General features: G+C 35.4%; 1 protein-coding gene across 5 annotated transcripts in view; it reads right to left on the bottom strand.

The window, feature by feature from the left end:
* The window catches only part of STS (steroid sulfatase), a 110,155-nt gene that overhangs the window by 44,742 nt on the left and 44,296 nt on the right, over nucleotides 1-21,117 (bottom strand). For all 5 annotated transcript variants that reach the window (XM_068180110.1, XM_068180111.1, XM_068180112.1 and 2 more), the window contains one exon: nucleotides 20,250-20,386. In XM_068180110.1, the coding sequence (XP_068036211.1) occupies nucleotides 20,250-20,386 (137 nt within the window). The remainder of the gene's footprint in view (nucleotides 1-20,249; nucleotides 20,387-21,117) is intronic.

The following is a 21,117-nucleotide window of genomic DNA, read 5'->3' on the forward strand; positions in this document are numbered from 1 at the left end:
GCAAAGAAACATATGTGCAGTGATGTGCACAACCATATATTTTTTTTACATACATCATGTTCATGATGAAATTGAACTTTCAAATTAATCTTATATATAAACCAAAATGAAAATAAAATGAGAATGGCAGTCAGTATATAACATTAAATGATCTCTGGTGATCAAAGGCATTGGCAATCATTCAATAATGACCACTTTGATTTCCTAACTAATTTGGGAAGATATGAGAAGCAATGAAAATTGTCTTGCTATCACAGATAATTAAACTTAAAATTAAAAATTAATATTAAAATTAAATCTAAGACATTATAATGATTTTTTAAATGAGGTTGAGTAACTCGGCTTGCTCTGAAAAAATATTAAATTTTGACACTCAAACACATCCCATTTTAGAAAAAACTCAGCCATATAAAATGCATAGAAATTCTCATTCATTGTTAAACTCAATGGTAAAACTGCCATTTCCTTCAAAAGGATTTTGAAACACAGAGGATTGCCTGCATTAGGTTTAACTAATGAATGCTAAAATGACTATTTATCTTAGCAGCAACATCTGTATAACTATTTGTCCATCTGTACTGTTTTTCAGTACAGATGGACTAAGAATGGTAATTCAAAAACCAGTATTGTCAGAGTATGGCAGTTACAACACACTCACAAGCAAACCTTCCATTTCTATTTTGATCTTGAACACTGGCACCTACTCGAATGAAAACTGTAAATAAACAGCAAAGTGTGTGCTACCAGGAGATAAGACACATTTAAGTGCATTTGAATGATGTGACTCCTGTTAACACAAGAAACACAAGACTCCTGTTAACACAATAAAGAGTTTAAATTAAAATACCTTGCTTGAAAGCCACATTATAAAAAATTAACTGCTGTACTGATCTATGTGGATGGTACCAGTTTTTTTTTTTTTTTTCTGATTTGAACAGAACATATTTGGAAAGACAACATTTCTGAATATCCAAATCAATCTAGCTGATGGAGGTCCATAATTTCTGCATCTATTTAGCAACTAGAATTTCAGATCAAGCTAATCCTACCACTGCCATTATAGGAATGTATTCTGCAATGACTAACAATGTAGCAGACAAAGGTGTTAGATCATTGGACATTTTTTGTACAGTTATATATTTTTAAGATACAAAACAGATTGAGGACTGCATTAAGATGTTAATTGTTTTAATTAGTACGTCAATGTTCCAAAATTTGAATGAAGCTTCTTGTGAAATATACTGATGAGTGGTCTCTGTATTCTGCTCTCCCTTCTTGTTTCAAGCTGTGTAAAATTATGAAGAATTGTTTCATTCTGAATGTGAAAATGCCAGTTTCAGTGGAGTGATAGCCACATGAAAGTGAGAAGAACAATTGACTCTGTTCTTTGGAAAGAAACACAGTGCCATGCCACTTTTCAACTTCTCTAGCACAGCCTGAATGGAAGCTGAACCAGCCTTGCTAATGATGATCATAATTACTGAGTTTTGACTCATGTAAAGCTCCTACTGTACGCATCTACAAGAAGAGATAGGGTTTATAAAAATGACTATTCATTTGTAAACAAGGTAAAAACGCTGAAAAACAATAATGCATTTACAAACATGTTAGTGATTTGGAAAAGTGTTTAGTCAAGCAAGCAAATGAACAAATGCATTTTATTCAAAAATTAGTTTACTGTCATTTCAAGTCAATGGGAAAGAAATGTTATTTGTATTAATTCAAAATAATTTAGAGTATTTCTGAAATTGTGAACAAGAAGCTAGAGGAAATAGAATACCTGTGTGTAATCTAGGCATTAGAAAAGTAGTCTTCCTACTTGTGATGAAATCTTTACAGCAGTTTGTCAGACTCAAAGAAAAAACATGTTTTAGCCCCAAGGAGGGCTAAGGATCTGTATCAGGAAAAGACAGTTGACAGTAAAGGAAATTCCTAATAATGTAACACTATTTTCCAACTCCAGTAAACTTTCACATGCTTCTCTTGTATCCAGAAACTTACAGCAAGATTGAGACAATTATTGAACAAAGATTCCAATAGATCAGCCTGGGAAAATTACCCATCACATCACTGCCTAGAAGAGGCACTTTGATTGTGTTGGGGTTTTATTGGTTTTATTTGCTGTTCAGAATTTGCTACTGCTGCTCATGTTTGGTTTTGAATAGCATCATAAACCAGAATCACAACTTGTAGTCAGCTCAAGGCATTCACCTCTATGAGTGGAAAGCCTTTGAATATAGGCATAAAACCCTAAAAATTAATGCTACATGCATAAGTATTTGGAAACCCATATTTCTCCCAGAAAGTATATTGATGTCTTTCAACTATATACCCATAGGTTTACTATGTAGTAAACCTCTTGGGAGCCCCTTTCTGCTACAGCACTTTAAGGTTTTGCCACAGTTAATCATCTCTTCAGGGCTCAAAGGCTAAGATTTTCACCTTATGAAAACTTAATGCTGCAGCTTCTGCCTACCATCATTCACAAGCTAACAATAATTTTAATCTCTATGTTGATTTTCTGTGATGAAGAAAAGATACTTCACTTTAATGCACTGAACTGATTACAAAATCCACTGAGTAGAACCTTTGTATTAAAACAAACTTATAACTAAGATCAAGACAGCCCAATCTTAATTTTCGCTTTTGTACATTTCAGGTTATAAATATGCAAATGTTCCCATAGTATGCTCAGAGCCATCCAGTTTCCTTTGAAAAATATGTAAATTAGTTTGTCTCTGCAGTGGGGAAGTAATTATCACTTTCAGACCTAGTCATTCAGTACAACACTTGAGGTAAAGATGGAAAATAATAAAACCATTGACAGCAACACAAGAAGTGGCTGCACATATGATGAACAGTACATAAACTCTGCAAGCAACTTGTTTAACATTCAGAGCTACAACACAACCACTGCAGAGTGGAAATTCTGGGACAAAGCATTAGAATGTGCTATGGCACATTATCTAGCCAGTCAACAGAACACATCTGCCTTTGAAGACAAGTGATTCTCATAAGGAGGACATTAGCATATGAACCTCAAAAGTGAGAGTGAATACTAGGTAGTATGACTCTTTGACTAGAACAGAAAATAGATGCATAACTAATTACAAAAGGTATAAGGTTCTTCCTGCAGAAAGAGAGTGTGCATTCAGTACAAAGCCTTGAATCAGTCCTACTGCACTGCTATTTCTAAAGTTACACAATGGAAACAATCCATACAACAAATTCTTCTCCAAAAGTACATAGCTGGAGTCTCAAATGTGCAAAGCTCCTGCTATGATAGGTTAGTGGTATCTTCAATGTCAACAGGAAATTCTGCCAAAAAGTAGCATCTGGTTCTGAAAAAACACATCTATATTAGTGTTTTAATTTGTAACAGGAATGTATATTTACAGTAAATCCAATCATGGACAGTTAACATATTTATGTTTCCATAGCAAAGCCCTCTTGGATTTTATGACCTGGATTTCTTTAAAAGTCTACTTGCAAGGACAAATCCTGAGAATGCAACTAAGGCACTCACACTACTAATGGGCATTTAGTCAGGGACCACAGTAGAGCTGATCTGAAGTGGGTTTCTAGTCTCTTCTGGTGTGTTGACAGTCTTTTTCCAGCTCAGAAGACAGTTCAGACCTGCCACTGTTGGCAATTTTAAACATGATAGGATTGATGAATTCTCCAGTGGAAGTCTAGAGCAAGCACAATCCAGCTCCAGCTGTGTATGCTGTAGATACATTGAGAGTGGGATTTACATACAGTGTACACAAAGCAAAAAGTATGGATTTTCATATGCAGGTCACCGATTCTAAGAATCTGGCCTCAAAAATTCTGAATTCTTTTCAAAGTGAAGTAAGGTAAGGCAACTGCCCCAGATGTAACTACCTACTACTAGAAATCAGATAAGAAGTTCTTAGGTCCAGATAGTCTGTAGAACAACAGTTCTCTGTTAGATTCCTCTAGACTCAGAGTGGGACAAGTAAATAAGCAGCAGCACTCAGAAAAGGGCAGTCTTTCAAACAGAAAACAAGGCAACTTTGGTGTGGTCAGCTAAGCTATCAATGTGAACTTGCTTTTTCTTTGGATTTAGATTGCCATGTAGCTGTAAACTTGCAAATCACTTGTGAGTGTTTATACAGTTTTATAAGTATAATGTGTCTTTCAGACCCTCAGGATAAATTTTCAGTACAGTGCACAGCAGATTAGGTACTCACACTGTTTAGCAGCTTTGAATAAATCAACCAAATTTTGACTTATGCATAAGGTTTTTCCCAGAGATGAGTACCACATCTCTTATTTTTCTTATGCATATAGGTTCAAATTATTTTTTAAATATGAAAGTTGGAATGATATTTTAGATATATGTATAAATGCATGTGCATAATGAAGCACAGAGTTAAGTGTCTGAAGACCTGTAAGTATAGCAGCAATATAGACAATGTAGGATGGAAAAGCTTCCTGTACTGCAGCACTAATGATGGATTATTACAGGTCAAAAAGTATAACTAATCAGTAGCTATTTCCTTATTAGTATTTAAATTAGCTAATAAATGCATTGCTTGAAATTCACTTTTAGACCTTAGATCTGTTGAACATAAGTCAATGTATTTCTAACGTAAATCTTGATTTTTAGCCTGCTTAAAATGCTAAAATATGAGAAATGGTCATGCAATTTTAGGAGACTCCACTGAATTTGCATTTTGCATAACAGCTGTGATAACTTTGAGTAAATTTACATCTTCATTCTGCACATATCTAAAATGCCATTTCACAAATACAACTAAGATGAATAATGAAAAAGACATTGTCTCATTTCCCACTTTGAGGTCTCCCATGTTTTCTTCCAAATTATGAAAGGGATTTCTTTAGGTGTGACCTTGGCAAACTGTAGTGACAGCTGAGGGATACTATTCAATTTTGAATTAGACATTTAGGTGAATTTAAGTCTTCAGGTATTTGGCCATTCCAATATATGCTGATTGTGATTGATTGCTTAAATGGGGAGTGATAAAAGAAAGTCTTTCCTATGTCTTCAAAGGTTTAAACATTTACTACTATCAGACTAAGTTTTAACCTGAATATGTATATGGTCCTAGAACCAAATGCATAATGACAACATTTTGCCAGATTAATGTATGAAGAATTATGAAGAATATAAAGCAGGGAAAAAAAATCAACCCCCATTTTAATCCTCTGCACTTTTCTAAAAATGTCAAAGCATTTGCCAGTTGTTTATTTCATTTTTATTAAGTAAAATTCAAACTGTAAAAAGTTGGCTGACATTAGAGCATAAACATTTATCATCTTTCAGTAGCCAAATTTTTGCATCTTTGCTGAATTTGGAAGCAGGTTTTAAGCACTTGCAATAAATTACATGCCATATAGTTAAAAGGAGTCTTATCAAGATTGAATTATATTCTGTGGAAACCCTGCGCATTGGGAATATTTCTCTGTCTGCTCTGGGGTGTCCTGACCCCCAGGGGAACACTGACTTTGATCCTCATTCATGGAGAAAACTTCCAAAGCCTCAAGGTAAACTAGAAAGCACAAAAGTGTGAAATAGATTGTAGAGATTGTAGAGAGTAGTGTAGTATGCCACATGGGTGAGAAATTTAGGTTTTAGGATTTTTAGTATGTTATAGATGGGTTCAAGATGGAGGACATAGGGTGTTGTCTCAAGTTCATTTTTCTTCCTTCTACCTTCTTCTTCTTGGGTTTAGGTGGTATCTTGTAATTGGGTAAAAAAATGCGCATTGCGGGTCTTTAGGGGTCAGTTATTGAGTTAGAAAGGAAAATAATGTATGTGTCACTTCTTAATTGGGTAATTTAGTTTTTGATTAGACTTAAAAGGCCTTGTAACACGAGATTGTTAGCCATTTTTGTGCTGTTTCTCCTGCACACAGAGTCTGGTGCAGACAGTGTGCTGAAGTTTTGATAAGATAACAATAAACAGAAGCTGAAGACTGAAAAAGTCCAATGCGTCTCTCGTTCCTGACACAGAACTCCTCCAGAAGGGTCTACCCTGCAAGGGGAGCCCCCAGGGAGTTGCCCAACTTGGGGCCCGCAAACTCACAATATTCATAATGAAATCTCAATAAATTTAATTTCCTGGTTTTCTGATTTTAATTGTGCAAATCTAATCTAACATGAAAGTAGGTGTGAGTTAACTCAGTGACAATACAAGTTTTTTTTTTCTCCTTGACATGAGGATCACCATGCACTCTTGTTAATTCACCTACTTCTCCAACTTTTGTGCCTAAGTGCTACTAGACACTCAAAGCCTACTGTGAAATCACCATCTCCAAAACATGTTACTTGATAATGAATCTCTGTATAGACACTGTTACTACCAGTAAGAAAGCAAACCTGACAATGAAAATTCTCTCAAGGGATTTTTCCACTAATGATGTAGACTCTACTCTGTCTTCTCTAGATGATATTCAGAATTAAGGAAAAAAATACAAACAAATACACTGAGACCCACAAATTATGATTTGGTGCCTTTTTCCCCTGGTATATGTATGTGTATTAAACATGACAAATATATGCTGACTTCAGTTCCAGAGGATCCTGTCTGAAGGGAAGGTAAATAATTTTTCAGGTCATCCTCATTGATGATAGATTACTAGCTCAAAAAGATTACTCATTATCTCATGAAATGGCACTTTGGTTCCTTAATTCATCTAAGTCCTCTTGAAAAAAATTTCACAGCCTATTCAAAAAGAGTTTTTGTTGAAGTTTCAAAGTAGTATTCAGTAGCACAGCAGATGCCTTTGAGGAAGAAAATCTGCCTTTTTCTGGTCTGAGGCCTGGAAAAAAGAATATGCCATTCTTGTTTTAAATTGGTTTGGGACTACTTGAGGACTCTGCTTGATCAGAGGGGCATCAGACCAAGATGTGTCTGATGCCCCTAAGACATGGTGGAGTCATGAGATCAGAGGGGGCGCTGAGACCTTTAGGCTCATTTTTTTGCCTTTTCTCTAATTTTCACTCATATAATAATAAAACAATAACATGAGTATTTTACATGTGAGATTAATAATTAATCTGAGTTTACAAAGGTTTAACACTATGAATGCCATGTGTTATTTTGTTTGCAATGACAAGTTACAAAAATGGACCAATGTATTTTTCCTGTGTGAAGGCAAGACAGAATTCTGAAAGGGCTCTGCCTTGCATATAAGGATCACAGTGAGATGTGTTTTTAGGATAAATCTGAAGGCTAAATTTGAGATGAGGAAGGATCATTGACAAAAACACCACAAATCAGCTGAAATATTTGTATAGATACATGGAACAAATTAGCCTAACTGTAATTAGACACTATTTGGGGAAGAGAGGAGTTATTGCCAAGGTAAACTCTCCAAAGAACAGATGGCAAATAACCACTTGAAGGCCCCAAGCAGCATATTTGTTACTTATGGGAATAGCACACAGGCTTCAGGTATTTGACCATTCCAATATATGCTGATTGTGATTGATTGCATAAATGGGGAGTGATAAAAGAAACTCTTCTTATGTCTTCAAAGGTTTAAACATTTACTACTATCAGACTAAGTTTTAAACTGAATATATATATGGTCCTAGAACCAAATGCGAGAGGGTTAGTTCTTCCCTATTAATGTATTTTTTTATGAACTAATAATTTCTGAACGTATAAAATCAATTTTAAGAATTTATATATAAACAGATGTCCTTGCACTGGAAATGTTTGGAATCTTCACATTTCACACAAATAGCTCTGTAACACACTGTGTTTCAGTATGACATGCAGAGAGAAGTAAGTACAATCCAGCAAACAGATTTCTGCTCTAGAAGGCACTGGAAAAGTATGGCTGGCTATACACAGGAACTGACTCTATTGTTATCACGATTCAATAAGTAAATATGGTAACAGTCGGACAGAGTATTTGCACACATTTCCTGGTAATATATTTAATATACCAATTCCTCCTATTTAAAACAATTATTTTCTACTATTTTACCATGAATTCCTAAAGATAATATATAACCAGGGAAGTAATTAAATGTCTCATCAAAAATCAGTTTACATTCTGAGAGGTAAATGTGATATTATTGTCTAGAATATTTTGCCAAGAAAGTCCTCAAAGCTCTCTTTAACTAGGCCATCTATTTTTTTACAAGCAGCACCTGGGGGTTATTGCACAGAAGATTGGCAAACTGCAGCAGAATCACACAAAAGTTGGACTGAGAAATTGAGGATATGGAGCTTGACTACCTCAGTTCTAAACAGGCAAGAATATTTAGGAAATGTCCTGCAGAAAGGTTTTAGGCTTTTTTTTTTTTTTTTTTTTTGTTTTTTTTTTAAGCACAACTGCCAATTTTGTGCCTCTTAAAAAATGCTGGTAAAAAAGCCATTGTAGTAGCACTTTGCTCATAACATCCGGCTAAGAGGTTCAAACATTGTTCTGTAGGATGTGCTAGTTACATTGTGTCTCACTCTATCCTGATGTTGGTTTGGAACCGGCCTTCAAAGATCATCTAGCCAACCTCCCTGCCTTAGGAAGGGACATCTGTCACTAGATCAGGTTACTTAAAATCTGGCTTTGAACACTTCCAATGATGCAGCATTCACAACTTTTCTGGGCAACCTGTTCCAGTGTCTTATTACCCTCATTGTCCAATATTTCTTCCCAATGTCCGATCTAAATCTACCATTTTGTTGTTTAAAACTTTTGTCCCTTGTCCTATCACTACAAGTACTGGTATCAAGTCTTTCTCCAGTCTTTCTTATAATTTATTTTCCTTTATAAATTCTCCCTAGAGCCTTCTCTTCTCCAGGCTCTCTCTCAGCCCAGCTCTCTCAGTCTGTCTTCATAGGAGAGGTGCTCCAGCCCTCTTCTCATCTTCACCAACATCCTCTAGGCCAGTCCTGAGAGGCCCACATCTTTCCTGTGCTGAGGACCCCAGAGATGGATGCAGGGCTCCAGGTGGGATCTACCAAGTGCAGAGTAGTGGGGCAGATTCACCACCCTCATCCTGCTGGCCATGCTGCTTTAGATGCAGCCCAGGACATGGTTGGCTTTCTGGGCTGCAAATTCACACTGCTGGCTCATGTCCAATTTTTAATCTGCCAAATGGAAAGGATAAATTATATGTGTTTGAATTACAAACAAATAAAAAAAGTATTCATTTATTACTTGCATAATATATGCTCTGTGATTTTGTGATGTCAAAATCAACTGAACTCTGGATTAGAAGCACTTTGCTACCTTTTACACAGAGACATACTATACATTGAATACTCTATATTGGCTATACTTTTCACATTAGCACAACTAGTATCTTCCCTGACTTTACTAGAAATAATGAGGCATCCTGAACTATTAATTTCTTTCAAACATCTGGCATTAAGTTATCTTTGGATTCACAGGAAGACAAAATTTATACTGCTTTTTAGGGCTATGCCATTCTTTTCTTTAGGATTAAAATGCAGTTACATTTGTATTATTTCTTGTTTCCTGCTTTGTTTTTTGATGCAAGTCTTATTAGGAAAAGAAAGAAAGCTTGATTTCTAACCCACAACTATCTCAACCACTGAGATACAAGAGCCTAAAGAGCCAAAGTCCTTTACCTTCACAGCAGTGAAATGGCAACAGTATTATAAAGCCATGTAAACAGAAGGACTTAAGTTAGTCACACTTAATCGTAGGCAATGTAAGTGTGACATTATAGACAAGTCCATCCAGTAGTTTGCTAAAAGGGCACTTGCTGAAAAAGGAAGATTCCTCTCTTCTTTTCCTCCTTCTCCTTCTTTCTATTTTGTCTGGAAGCTGGTTAGAAAAAAAGGAGGTAAGGGAGAGAAGGATGCTCTGCCTCCCCTCTTGTGGAATTATAAGGCTGCAAGATCCACTAAAGCTGTAGAATATAACTTCATGCTGGTCTAAGGCAAGAATTTGATTATTATGGAGTCTTTTTTTGCTCATCCCAAGTAAGCAAGTTAGCCCTTAGGGGTCAGGTGTTCCTTTGGATATTGAGCTTACTACTGTAATACAAAATCAGTTCAGTGTTCTCAGAGTTACTGAAATGTGCTCTTCATAAGGAAATTTTATAAAGAAAGTTTCATGGGTAGGGAGAGAGAATAATTTAAAAATAGAACTGTGTATACAAAGTCAAAAGAAAGCAAAAACAAAAAGAAAGCATTCAAATTAGTAAAACATAACCTGAGTACACTGTGAAACACACAACCCTTGCCCCACAAACATCAGTATTATAAAAGAGTGATAGAAAAGAAAAATAAAGATTCTGTTTTGGTTTTTCTTAATTGGCATCTTGAATTGAAAAATAAATGCCTTTTTTTACAATGAAGTGGTGAGGGGAAAAGCTCCAGAGCAAAATTACCACTTTACCAGCCTGCCTTTCACTAATCACTGCATCATTACTCTACTACTTCTCCTAGCCCTAAAAAATTCATGATTTATCTCATTATTATATTTTGTTATTATACAGAAAGCAATAAAAAGCTTTCTTTAATGCAATATAAGCAACTGTTTTTCTAAAAATAATGATCTTTAGTAGTATTACCACCCAGCCTATTATATAGTGTGGTTGTTTTGGCAGTCAAATGTACCATTGAAAGATTACCAGCCAGAGTCAATAAAAAGCCAGTTCTATGAACCTCATCAATAAGAGCTTATTACCACCTGGAATTTGAGCCTTGTGATTCAGCAGTATGCAATTCTGCATGGAAATTCACTAACAGGAACCAGTGTTTTGATGAAGAATACAGAATCTATATTGTCATAAGCTTTATTGTATGATTACTGCTTTCACTCAGAATTAGATCACCTTTTTTTAAGCAGCACAGACTCAAAACAATTAACATACATTTCAAAAGAAGCATGAAAAAGTTTAATATTTCTCTCCAAAAAACCATTGTGGATTATTTTAAAAGAATCTCTAGTATTCTCAGTATCATCACTGAAACTGAAATGCACATGATCAGTTTTAGCGTTTTTTCTTCAGCTAATTGATATGCAGCCAGCTATGAAAAAAATGGCAAAAGTCTGGAAGACATTCCCTGAGTCATTACAGAAAACATTCATATCATTACAGTTTATATATTGGAAAAGATATTTAATTATCCTTAAAACGTACCACTTAGTCCTCAGGACCAGAAGAAAACCTGAGTTCCTGAGTCCAGGTGCACATTCTAACCATTTCCAGCCTCCAACATGGATAAAGACTGTGAAAAAAATTACATATCTTTCTCCCTTCCCAAATCCCATACCAACTGAATTAAAGTCCTAATGCTTTACTATAGATCCAGATCTGGATTAGTGGGTGACTAGCAACAAAGTTATATCTCAGGAGTTAAAACTGAACATCATCTCTGTGTCTCAGTTTTTCTTCTGGGAAACAGATTAATGAGATTCTCCTATCTTACAAAAGCTTTGTGAAAATGCTTATTTGCAAATCTGTTATACACTGTAGCAAAGTGCTGACACAGAAGAGATGAGACATGTCAAAGTATCTGTCTTCAAAACAGAACTTCAATAGCATGTGTTAAATAAAACATGAGAATTCATATTTAACAATAAGGAATATACCTACTGTTGAGAAGCTGCTCATTAAGAAGACACTCTGATAAGGAGAGAGGATTCCAATGGGAAAAGAAATAGCATGTAAACATGTGTTAAAAAACTGTACCATGAGACATAAGCATAGAAAGAATGATTTTTTTCCATCTTTGAGTACTTGACTTCATAGTCTTACAATGTTCATGTGTGCCTTCTGCATGTTTGTATGCATTTATGGGCTGTATCAGCCATGGTAAGGTACTGGGTAATCCACTAAAAAACTATCTGAAGGTACAAGGAAGAGGCGTGAATGAGAAGGTTTAAATACACAGATTAAAAATCCTTGACATTTTCAGTTTCTTTGTTCCTTAGTTTCATGTTTAGGCTTCTTTCATAGACATGCAACAACTACGAGCAACATTCTTCTCCTTCTCTAGCACAGTCAAATTCTTTGTAAAACCATTGATTACAAGCTCCATAAATACCTACATAGATATGCTTTCAGTGTCCAACTATTGAAGAAAAAGGATGGCAAAAGTCATGTTCCTAATTCAGGGCTGAAGGTTAAGGCAGACAACAGTAACACTTCCACCAAAGCTACTAGTCTGTCATTCTGATCCCTTGCTCCGGATACCTGGCTTATTAAATTCATGTGGAGTTTTTCTAGCACAATGCAAATATAATTTTTCTTAAAAGCTTCACAGTATCTGTGCTAAAAAGGTTGCTATGCAAAGGCCCTTGACGAGCAAAACCTTTAGCAGCTTCCTCAGAACTGTTTTTCCAGTCTCTTTTTTGGAGATTATCTCCAATTTGAATAAAATTAGCCCCATTTTGTTTCCTTATTGCAACCTTTATCTGAATATTCATACTCAGACCTTTGTCCATACGGACTTGAATTCCTGCAGGTCAATTTTGTCTTAAATCTGTGTTCTTAATTGTTCTCAATTGTTTTTAATCTTGCTGTGTTCTTAATCTCACTGATAATGGTTTTCCCTACCCACTTTAAGCAAGGAGCAAAATCCAACCATACCATTTATATGTAAAATTAAACTTCAGAGGCAAAGGTGAAACAAAAGGTTGGTTGCACATTTCATTAGAGAACTTCCTATCCTCCTTGCCTGGATTTATTCTCATTGCTTGGAGTCATCAGGATTCTCTCTTTTTTCAACTTTATCTTAAACAGCCTTTGAGCTTTCTCTTACTAATGGAAATTAGCTTGTCTAAGAGTAATGTTAATTTTCTTTCACCAATTACAGCATTTTGATCTAACACAGTGTTAGATGTCATGCCACTGTTTTTGAAATAGACCAAATTTTAGGAGCTTCATAATTAACAGAAAGCATTTACATTTTTGAACATTACATGATTACATTTTTGCAAAGAAAAATGCATAATGTCCTATCACATGTTCTGCTGACAATTTAACTTCTGCAATATCAGATGCAAAAAAAAACCCAAAAAAACTCTTAAGCAGCTGGCAGCAAATTTTGAACCACACAGCACTATTACCACAAACTACATTACACTGAATTTTTCCATCATGGAGTACTAAGACATTATTTGAACATGACTGATTAAAAAGTCCTACAGAAATGGCGACTTAAGATGTGCCTTGTAATCTTGTAAAAAATGTTCTGAGAAGGAGCTTTGCTGTATACAAAGATGTGATATATAAAAATAAACTGTACTTAAGGAGGATTAGGTAGATCAGGAGGCTTATCATAGTGGAAACAGGAATCCTTCATCACCTAGTCACCTCTTAAATTTGGTCCCATTCAGTAGTGACTGAAAGTCATTGCTGCTTAGTGACATATGAAATGGGTTTTGGGTTTAGAGCAGATTGTAACTGGAACACATCCATATCATAAAAGGCAGAACCACAAATGTTTTTAATCTGCACCCACATTGACAATTTTCACAGATGTGACCTGAAGAGTGAATGTGCTTCAAGAGCCTAACTACTGTCTTAGTAGCTGAAGAAACGGTCTCTTAATGCTTGGATAAGAGAAGAATGGCAAGACAGGGTGGGAAAACTCTATCCTAGTCACAGAATACCTGTAGTGGCTGAATACTTTCTTCCTCAGAAGTGCTGGCTGAACATCTTTTATGATAAGAAAACCAGCCTAATATTAAACCTTCTACACCAGTATACATTCAGAAAAGCAAGGTCAAGGAATGCACTATTAGCATCAGGCATCCATCTCCAGATTTTTAATTCTATTTTTCAGTTTTCAGGATCAGCTAACATTATGTCACATTCACAGTAGCTGGATAAGATCAGTGCTTATCTGGTGCTTCTGATCATGTGGCATCATTCTGCTTTGCTTATCTTTTAAATAGATGTTGCACTGTTACAAATGACTGCATGAGGTGAAAAGCCATGATAAATTAGGCTTATCTTGGTGTGTAGGATTTTTTCTTGAAAAAAAAAAAAAAAGGATAGCTCATTAATTTTTTTCTCAAAGCAATAGGAATTTATTCCTTTTTTCTTCTCATATTATTAATAATGGTTTTTTTGATTTTTTGTACAATTCAGACTTCTCAGATTTATGGTACATTTTTAGGTCGTCCCTTGTAGAATGGCTTTCTAAATAAAGGTTCAAAGTATACAAACACTACAAAGTGATACAAAGATGTGAGAATTCAAAATAACAACCACTAACAATTATATGTAAATGAAGAAATATTGATTTCTGATGAAATTTAATAATACTATGCTGTTTACCAGAAGGAAGATAGTTACTGTTCAGTATTGGAAAGAATATTTAAAAAGCCCACAAAACCCCCATAAAACCCCCAACACTCAACCTCTAAGAATGTAAGTTCTTAGGCCAGAATAACTTGAAATGAATATTAAAATTAAATTTTAATTACTTTGTAATTAAAAATAATAAGTCAACTTTAAGAGCTTGAAGGATTGTAAGTTTAAAACAATGACTTTAAAAAGTGAAAAAAAATTATTCTTTTTTCTTTTTGTTTTGTGAATGCATTAGACTATGTTACTTTCATCAGAGCAAGAATTCCTATGAGTCTTTTGGGCATTGTTCAGTTTTCTGTCTCCTAAATCCATTACATTTTCCAAAGTAATTTTTGTTTTGTTAATTCTTTTGAAAGCATTATTTTCATTTACTAATGAAGTGGTAGTACATCTATTACTAAAAAGAGAGAAAGATGCCAGAGGGGTCATTAAAAATAGTTTATATTAAATTGGAATGGTTTTCACTTGGACCTTTCATTTACATCATTCCAGAACAGAGTAAAGATTAAAAGAAGAGGATGTGATCAAGTTCACTTGCTTAGCATATTAACTATTTAAACATGCACAAATTCATCAGATAAAAGGTATGCAAGGATTTTGTTTTCATCATCTCACAATTGGGTGGTATAGAGATTAGAGCCACAACTTAATCCTGCACATATTACTGATATAATCTCTTTTACAACACTAGGAAATCTCATTAGGGAATAAATAAATAAATTAGATGTTTTTCACAAAAGTCTTTAGCTGGCTTGGTGGAGCTTCTGCCCTTCTCTTCCTCTTTGAAAGTGCTTAGTGAAGATATGTCTTTATAGAAAATTCTTAATAATGATAACAGTGGAATTAAAAAAAAAAACAGTTGAAAAGCGGTCTGACTTTCAGATAGTCCTACTAGATTGTACCCCAACTGTCCTTCCGCAGTGAAGTATACTTTACATCTGCCTTGCTGCATTGCAGTACAGGCTACATGTCACCCCAGACAGTTGTGTTGCAGAGTATTGCAAATGCTTCAACAAGTCATAAATGTTCCTCATGTAAGGTTCAATTTCTTCAGATATCTAAGGTTTAATTACACAGCTACTTTTACTTAAAAAAAAAGATTATAGGATATTATTTCCTTGTAAGGAAAATCTACTTAAAATGTCATTAGCATCCTCAAAATTTGTCAATCACAGTAGTAGAGAATCACAAAATGGTTTGGATTGGAAGGGAACTTCAAAGATCATCTAGTCCAATCTCCCTGCCACATTGCTCCGAGCCCTGTACAACCTGACCCTGAATACTGCCAGTGATGGGAGAGCCAGAACTTCTCTGGGCAACTTGGTCCATTGTCTCACTGCCCTCATAACAAACATTACTTTCTAATAGCTAACCTTAAGCTGTCCACTTTCAGTTTAAAACCATTGCCCCTTGTCTTGTCTATACAGCCACTGGCAGCAAGTCTCTCTCCACCTTTTCTATAGGCCCCCTTTATATACTGAAAGACAGCAATAACCCTAGAACATTTCCCTCCCTAGGCTAAACAATCTGAGCTCTCCAAGCTCCTCAACCTCAGCTCTTCCATCCTTTCTTCAGAGATTGTTTCCAGACCTCTGACCATTTCTGTGGCTCTCCTCTGGACCTGGATGCATTACTCCAGGTGGGGTCATACTAGAGAAGAGCAGAGGAGGACAGCATCTTGCTTCTGTTTGCTTCAGCATTCCTTTGTTCCTCTACAACGATTTTTAAAGGTTGTATTTGATTTTGTTTCAAATATGATTTGACTTTAGTAAACAGATTTTTTTTTTGTTTTCTCCAACATCTCACAGAATCACAGAATGATTGATGTTGGAAGGGACCTCGGGAGGCTAACTCCCCCAAGCCTGCTGCTTAAACAAAGGCCACTTGGAGCACTGGACCATCTCCACACTTCACCACCCCTGTGGCAACCTGTGTTAGTGTGTGATCATCCTCAGAGTAAAAAGGTTTTCCCTGATGTTCAGAGGAAACCTCACATGTTTCAATTTGTGCCCATTTCTTCTTGCCACTGGGTACAAATGAGAAGAGCCTGGGCCTATTCTCTTTGGACCCTTCCTTCAGGTATTTATATAGGACAAAAAGATACTCTCTTCTCCAGGCTAAATAGGGCTTCAGTCCCAGCTCTCCCAGGTTTTTCCTAAAAAATGCTCTAGTCTTTCTTAAAACCCTATGCAGGACACTATTCAGTAGCTCTCTATCCCTCTGGTACTGGGAACATAGTGAGCTATACTCTCCCTATAAAATTCTTCCCTTCCCCTTCCCCTTCCCTCTAAAAAACTAACATCTGATGACTTGTAATATTTTCTTATAATATTAACTTGATCCTAAGACAGGTCAAAAGATCATGGGAGAGAGGCAGTTAAGGGTTTTCAGCTTGCAGGACATTCATATAATAAAGACATCCAGACAAGGCCTCCACTTTACAGTTACCCAGCCAGTGACAGACTACAATTTCCGAGACTTTTTTACATCTAAGCCTTTCAGTTGGGATTATCCTAGAAAGGAAGAAGACCTGATAATGTAGTTCTGCTGCTGCTAACAAAATAATAACCAGCCATTTGCAAAAGTGGTGTTGGATTAGTGTCTTCACACAGCTTGCATGCAAGTCTACAGGGGGCTCCAAAACTCTTTGCAGTGATCTGTTTTGGATTAAATTACTGTAATGCAATTTACATAAAAAACAATTTCTGGACATATCCATTTTTCTTCCTATACTCAATCAGGAATGAAGGAATGAAAGAAGGGAATAGAGGAAGGAAGAAAAGGATGATAGTGCATTCATTGATTCATTCATCATTTCTTTTTCCATTTTTATACTGTAAGATTATTTCATCTGCTCTCATATAAATTATAATTAATAGCATTAATAAGGTGCTTAGCCTACATTGAAAGAAAATTAATGTTATTAGCCAGAGAATAATTTTCTAAGGCATGTCACATGCAGTGACATTATAACTGTGAATGCTTTCAACATTAAATTCTGTTATACACACATCAGTATGAAAAAGCAATAGACATACATGGTCCCAAAGCTTAACAAGAGGCTTTGCATTTTGGATTTTTGACGTGGATTGTAATTATACTCTTCAGTATTGGTTTAACAAGTCACAAATATGAAATATTAAGAGTATTTTATTCATGTGTCTTTTGGGCTTTTGTCCTCCTAGTATGACTATTGCCTTACAATTGAATAATTATCCAATTTGGCATTGATTCTCAATAAATAAACAAAAGAAAATGGAATTGTTTTGTGTTTAGAATTTTGAGTCTTGAGTGGACTTTTCCATCTTACAAGAAAAGCTTTTGCTTTCTCCCTTTAAAATGGCACCTAAAGTCTTTCTGATTCCATCTGATCTCTCAAATGGGAATAATATTTCAGTTGTATTCCATTATTCAGTCTTTATGTCTTCTTCATCACTGGTACCTGGTAGTACTTCTACTTGCAACTTCTACTCCCTTTCCACTCCTTTCTTTTTTTTTTAAGTCATCCACAAGGGTCTTCCACAACATGTCTCAGTCAGCAGAAAGCACTGCAAATTTCTTCAGAAAGCACTGCAAATTTCTTTTAGAACTCAGTGAAAGTTGGTGTATTTTTCCTACCAAAGGTCAAAGATTTCTGATGTTGTTCTATAACGTAGTTTTGAATACACTCATGTTTTCTTCATGTGCTGTGCTGTCTTTACTTAGAAAGTCTTGCAGCATAGTGTTATATCTGGGCTATATTGTTCTTACTGCTTTTGCAAGTTACATTCATCTATGCATAAATACTAATTTCTGTCAAGTGAATGATAAAACCTCCATTTCTGAAAAGCTCACAGTATTCACTTTTTCATCTTTTCTAGAAATTTTTTTTTTACATTTTTCTACTGTAGCATCTTCAGAGGCATTTCCAAGAACATACTGGTTACTGATATCAGCAGTACGGTGAATCAATCTACTTTCTCTGACATAGCTGATGCATTAAAACTGGACTTTTCAGTGGAGGTTAATGGAAATAAGTACTCCCTTCAACTGAGAAAAAGAAAAGCGATATTATTTTTCCAGGTTCATTTCAAAATGACAGCCATGACTTTTATTTTTTTTCATCACACTAATAATGGAGGAGAAAGAAGTAGAGGAACTAAACACATTTTCTACATCCTGGAGCAAATATGCCATCTCTCATCAACAAGATCTTACAAGACATAGCCAAAACTGAAAAAAACCAAACCAACTGAAAAAAAAAAACCCAAATATTACTTTTATACTTGTAAATGACAGTTGTGGATCTGTGGATCTGTTTCCTGATTAAGCTAGCTCTACTGTCTCTGATGCTCCTGTAATGAACAGGAAATACTGGAGGAATCTTGTGTATCTTCTCTAAATTTGTTCTAATTTCCCATATTATCCCCATTAAACTTGTATCTCTGATTTAGCCCAAGCTTTTTAAATAGCATGCTTCTGTCCTACAGTTGGTTTATTTGACACATCTCCTAAGAGCCTGTGGTCATTCTGGAAAAGAGCAGTGTTTTTCAACCTGTTATCACCTCTGCATCACTAAATAGCCTGAAACAGCAGCATGTCAACTACCCTGCTTTCCAACTTGCTGTTTAAACTCTAGAGACACTCTCTGGGGCAGCAAGGAAACAGCAAAATGTAATGGCAGCAGCAAATAACCAATTAGGCTGGAATAAGGTAAATATTGCACAACAGAAAAAGAAACACGAAATCAAACACAGAGAGTAAAACCAGCTAATGCCCAGTAGATTGCTACAACGTGGATGCAAACAGAAATTATAACAGATGTATTCTTTTATCTAATGCAAGTACCCAATTGACCAAATGCTGATGGCCACTGATAGACATGGTAAAGATTCAGGGTTGATAGAACTGGAATAAAACAAAACCTGCTGTCTCTTTACAAAACATAATTTACAAAAGACTGTTATGTCCTACATTGAAAACCCTTCCTAAGCACATTACAGTTTCCCACAACAGTACTCCTCATTCCTGTGAATACTATAATAAGTACATTACAAATCACTAAGTATGCTGTGCTGCCTTTTACCCACTGTTTCTGCAACTAGAATTCTTGATGCAAAATATGCAAAGGATACACGTTCAACTGCACATGCTGGCATAATTTATGTATGCACCAAAGCTAAATATCTGTTTATAGCAATTTAGTCAGAAAGCTTTCTTGAAGAAAGCCAGTTTGCATTGACTTGTACTGACAAGAGAATCAACTAGGGGTATACAGGAAGGAGGACCATAAAGTCATCTTTAGCACCTACAATACTGCTATTCTATGATTATTTACAAACATGAACTGTTACTTGTTTTCCCAGGTGATTATCTGTGGAATCAGAGAAACACTTCTATACATCTAGAGATAACGGAAGCCTGTTGAAAAATTTAAGGACCAAGTCCTCTCCAGGCTCAGAGAGAATGGAAGGCTCTGAAATTTCAGTAATTCAGAGAACTCACTGAAATAATTAGCAAATTAGTTTTGCCAACAGTGCATATTATAGAACTAATTTGAAAATATTTGGATTCTGATATCATATGATAACTTTTTTAAATAATAAATTGTTTTATAAGGATAATCTGGATAGGCCAGATGCATTCAGAAGCTCAGAGGGTTAGATTTAACTTCTCAGCTTCAAAAGTCCACAGTTAGATGTCCACATCTCTGGTAAGTCCATACTTTATAGACCACCTTCACAGTCAAAGAAGGGAACTGCTTTTGTAGGACACAATAAATTTGTCAATAAAGTAGATATTGCAAAATCTCAGATTATTGTGCTTTCTAAATGACTATTTCTTTCCCATAAGTATAAAGGACAAGTATGACAGATATACTATAGACACAAATTGCTGGTCTCAATTTGGTGAACATGAACACAAGTCATCAAGAATTCCTTCCACTGCTGTTAGAAGCATATGTGACATACCTACACTCCAGTCCATTTCCTCCACTGCATCACCATATAAACCATGCTTGCTCTTTCCTTTGAAATCTTCTGAAGCATATAGAGCAGTATGGACATGAAGATAAGAGAGGACAAGAAGAAATGGTGTATCAGTGTTCCTGGAAAACAAAATAAAACCACAAACCCTTAGTGTATCTTATAATAAGATTTCTACAATTAAATCTTTCTTCAATAGAGTTTTTAAAAAAAGGCTCCCTGTCCCCCCTCAAAAAACAAACCATAAAACAAAACAAAAAAGGTGAAAAGGAATACTGTAATTGATTACAGGATAATTGTGAATAAACAGAGACTCAATAAAAATGCCACTCTTTTACTGAAATGAAAGCAAAAATAAATGACAAAATCTATCTAAATACTATTTACGATATATATTGAAAAAGGACTTGTTGTTTAAAGGCAAGAATCTAGCAGTTTCTGAATATAAATACCTCTCCACATTTTACAAGTATATTTCTAAAAACCTGAATACAATTTCTGTTCAAAAACATATAATCAGCACTACATTCCCACGTGAAACACAATTTCCTTCCTCACAAAGTCACGTGGAAGCTGATAACTAAACTGTTAGGGGGACTTGGGTCTTTATTCTGGACTAAAGTATATGAACAAATCTCTTTTCTTTTAAAGCTCTGTATGTGCATGCCTGTGACTCTACATAACCTCAAAGTCACACTAATATAAACATTTTTGTTCTCAGAGTAATGAACAGTCTCTATTGTCTTCTATTTCCTAAACAGATACAAAAGAAAGAGTGCAATAAATAGAACTCTCTGTAAATTTTGCTGTTCATGTGATCTGTCAACACGATATTTATGATCAATTCCAGCAG

Source organism: Anomalospiza imberbis, chromosome 2 (genome assembly GCF_031753505.1).
Source record: "Anomalospiza imberbis isolate Cuckoo-Finch-1a 21T00152 chromosome 2, ASM3175350v1, whole genome shotgun sequence".
NCBI classification, from domain to species: Eukaryota; Metazoa; Chordata; class Aves; order Passeriformes; family Viduidae; genus Anomalospiza; species Anomalospiza imberbis.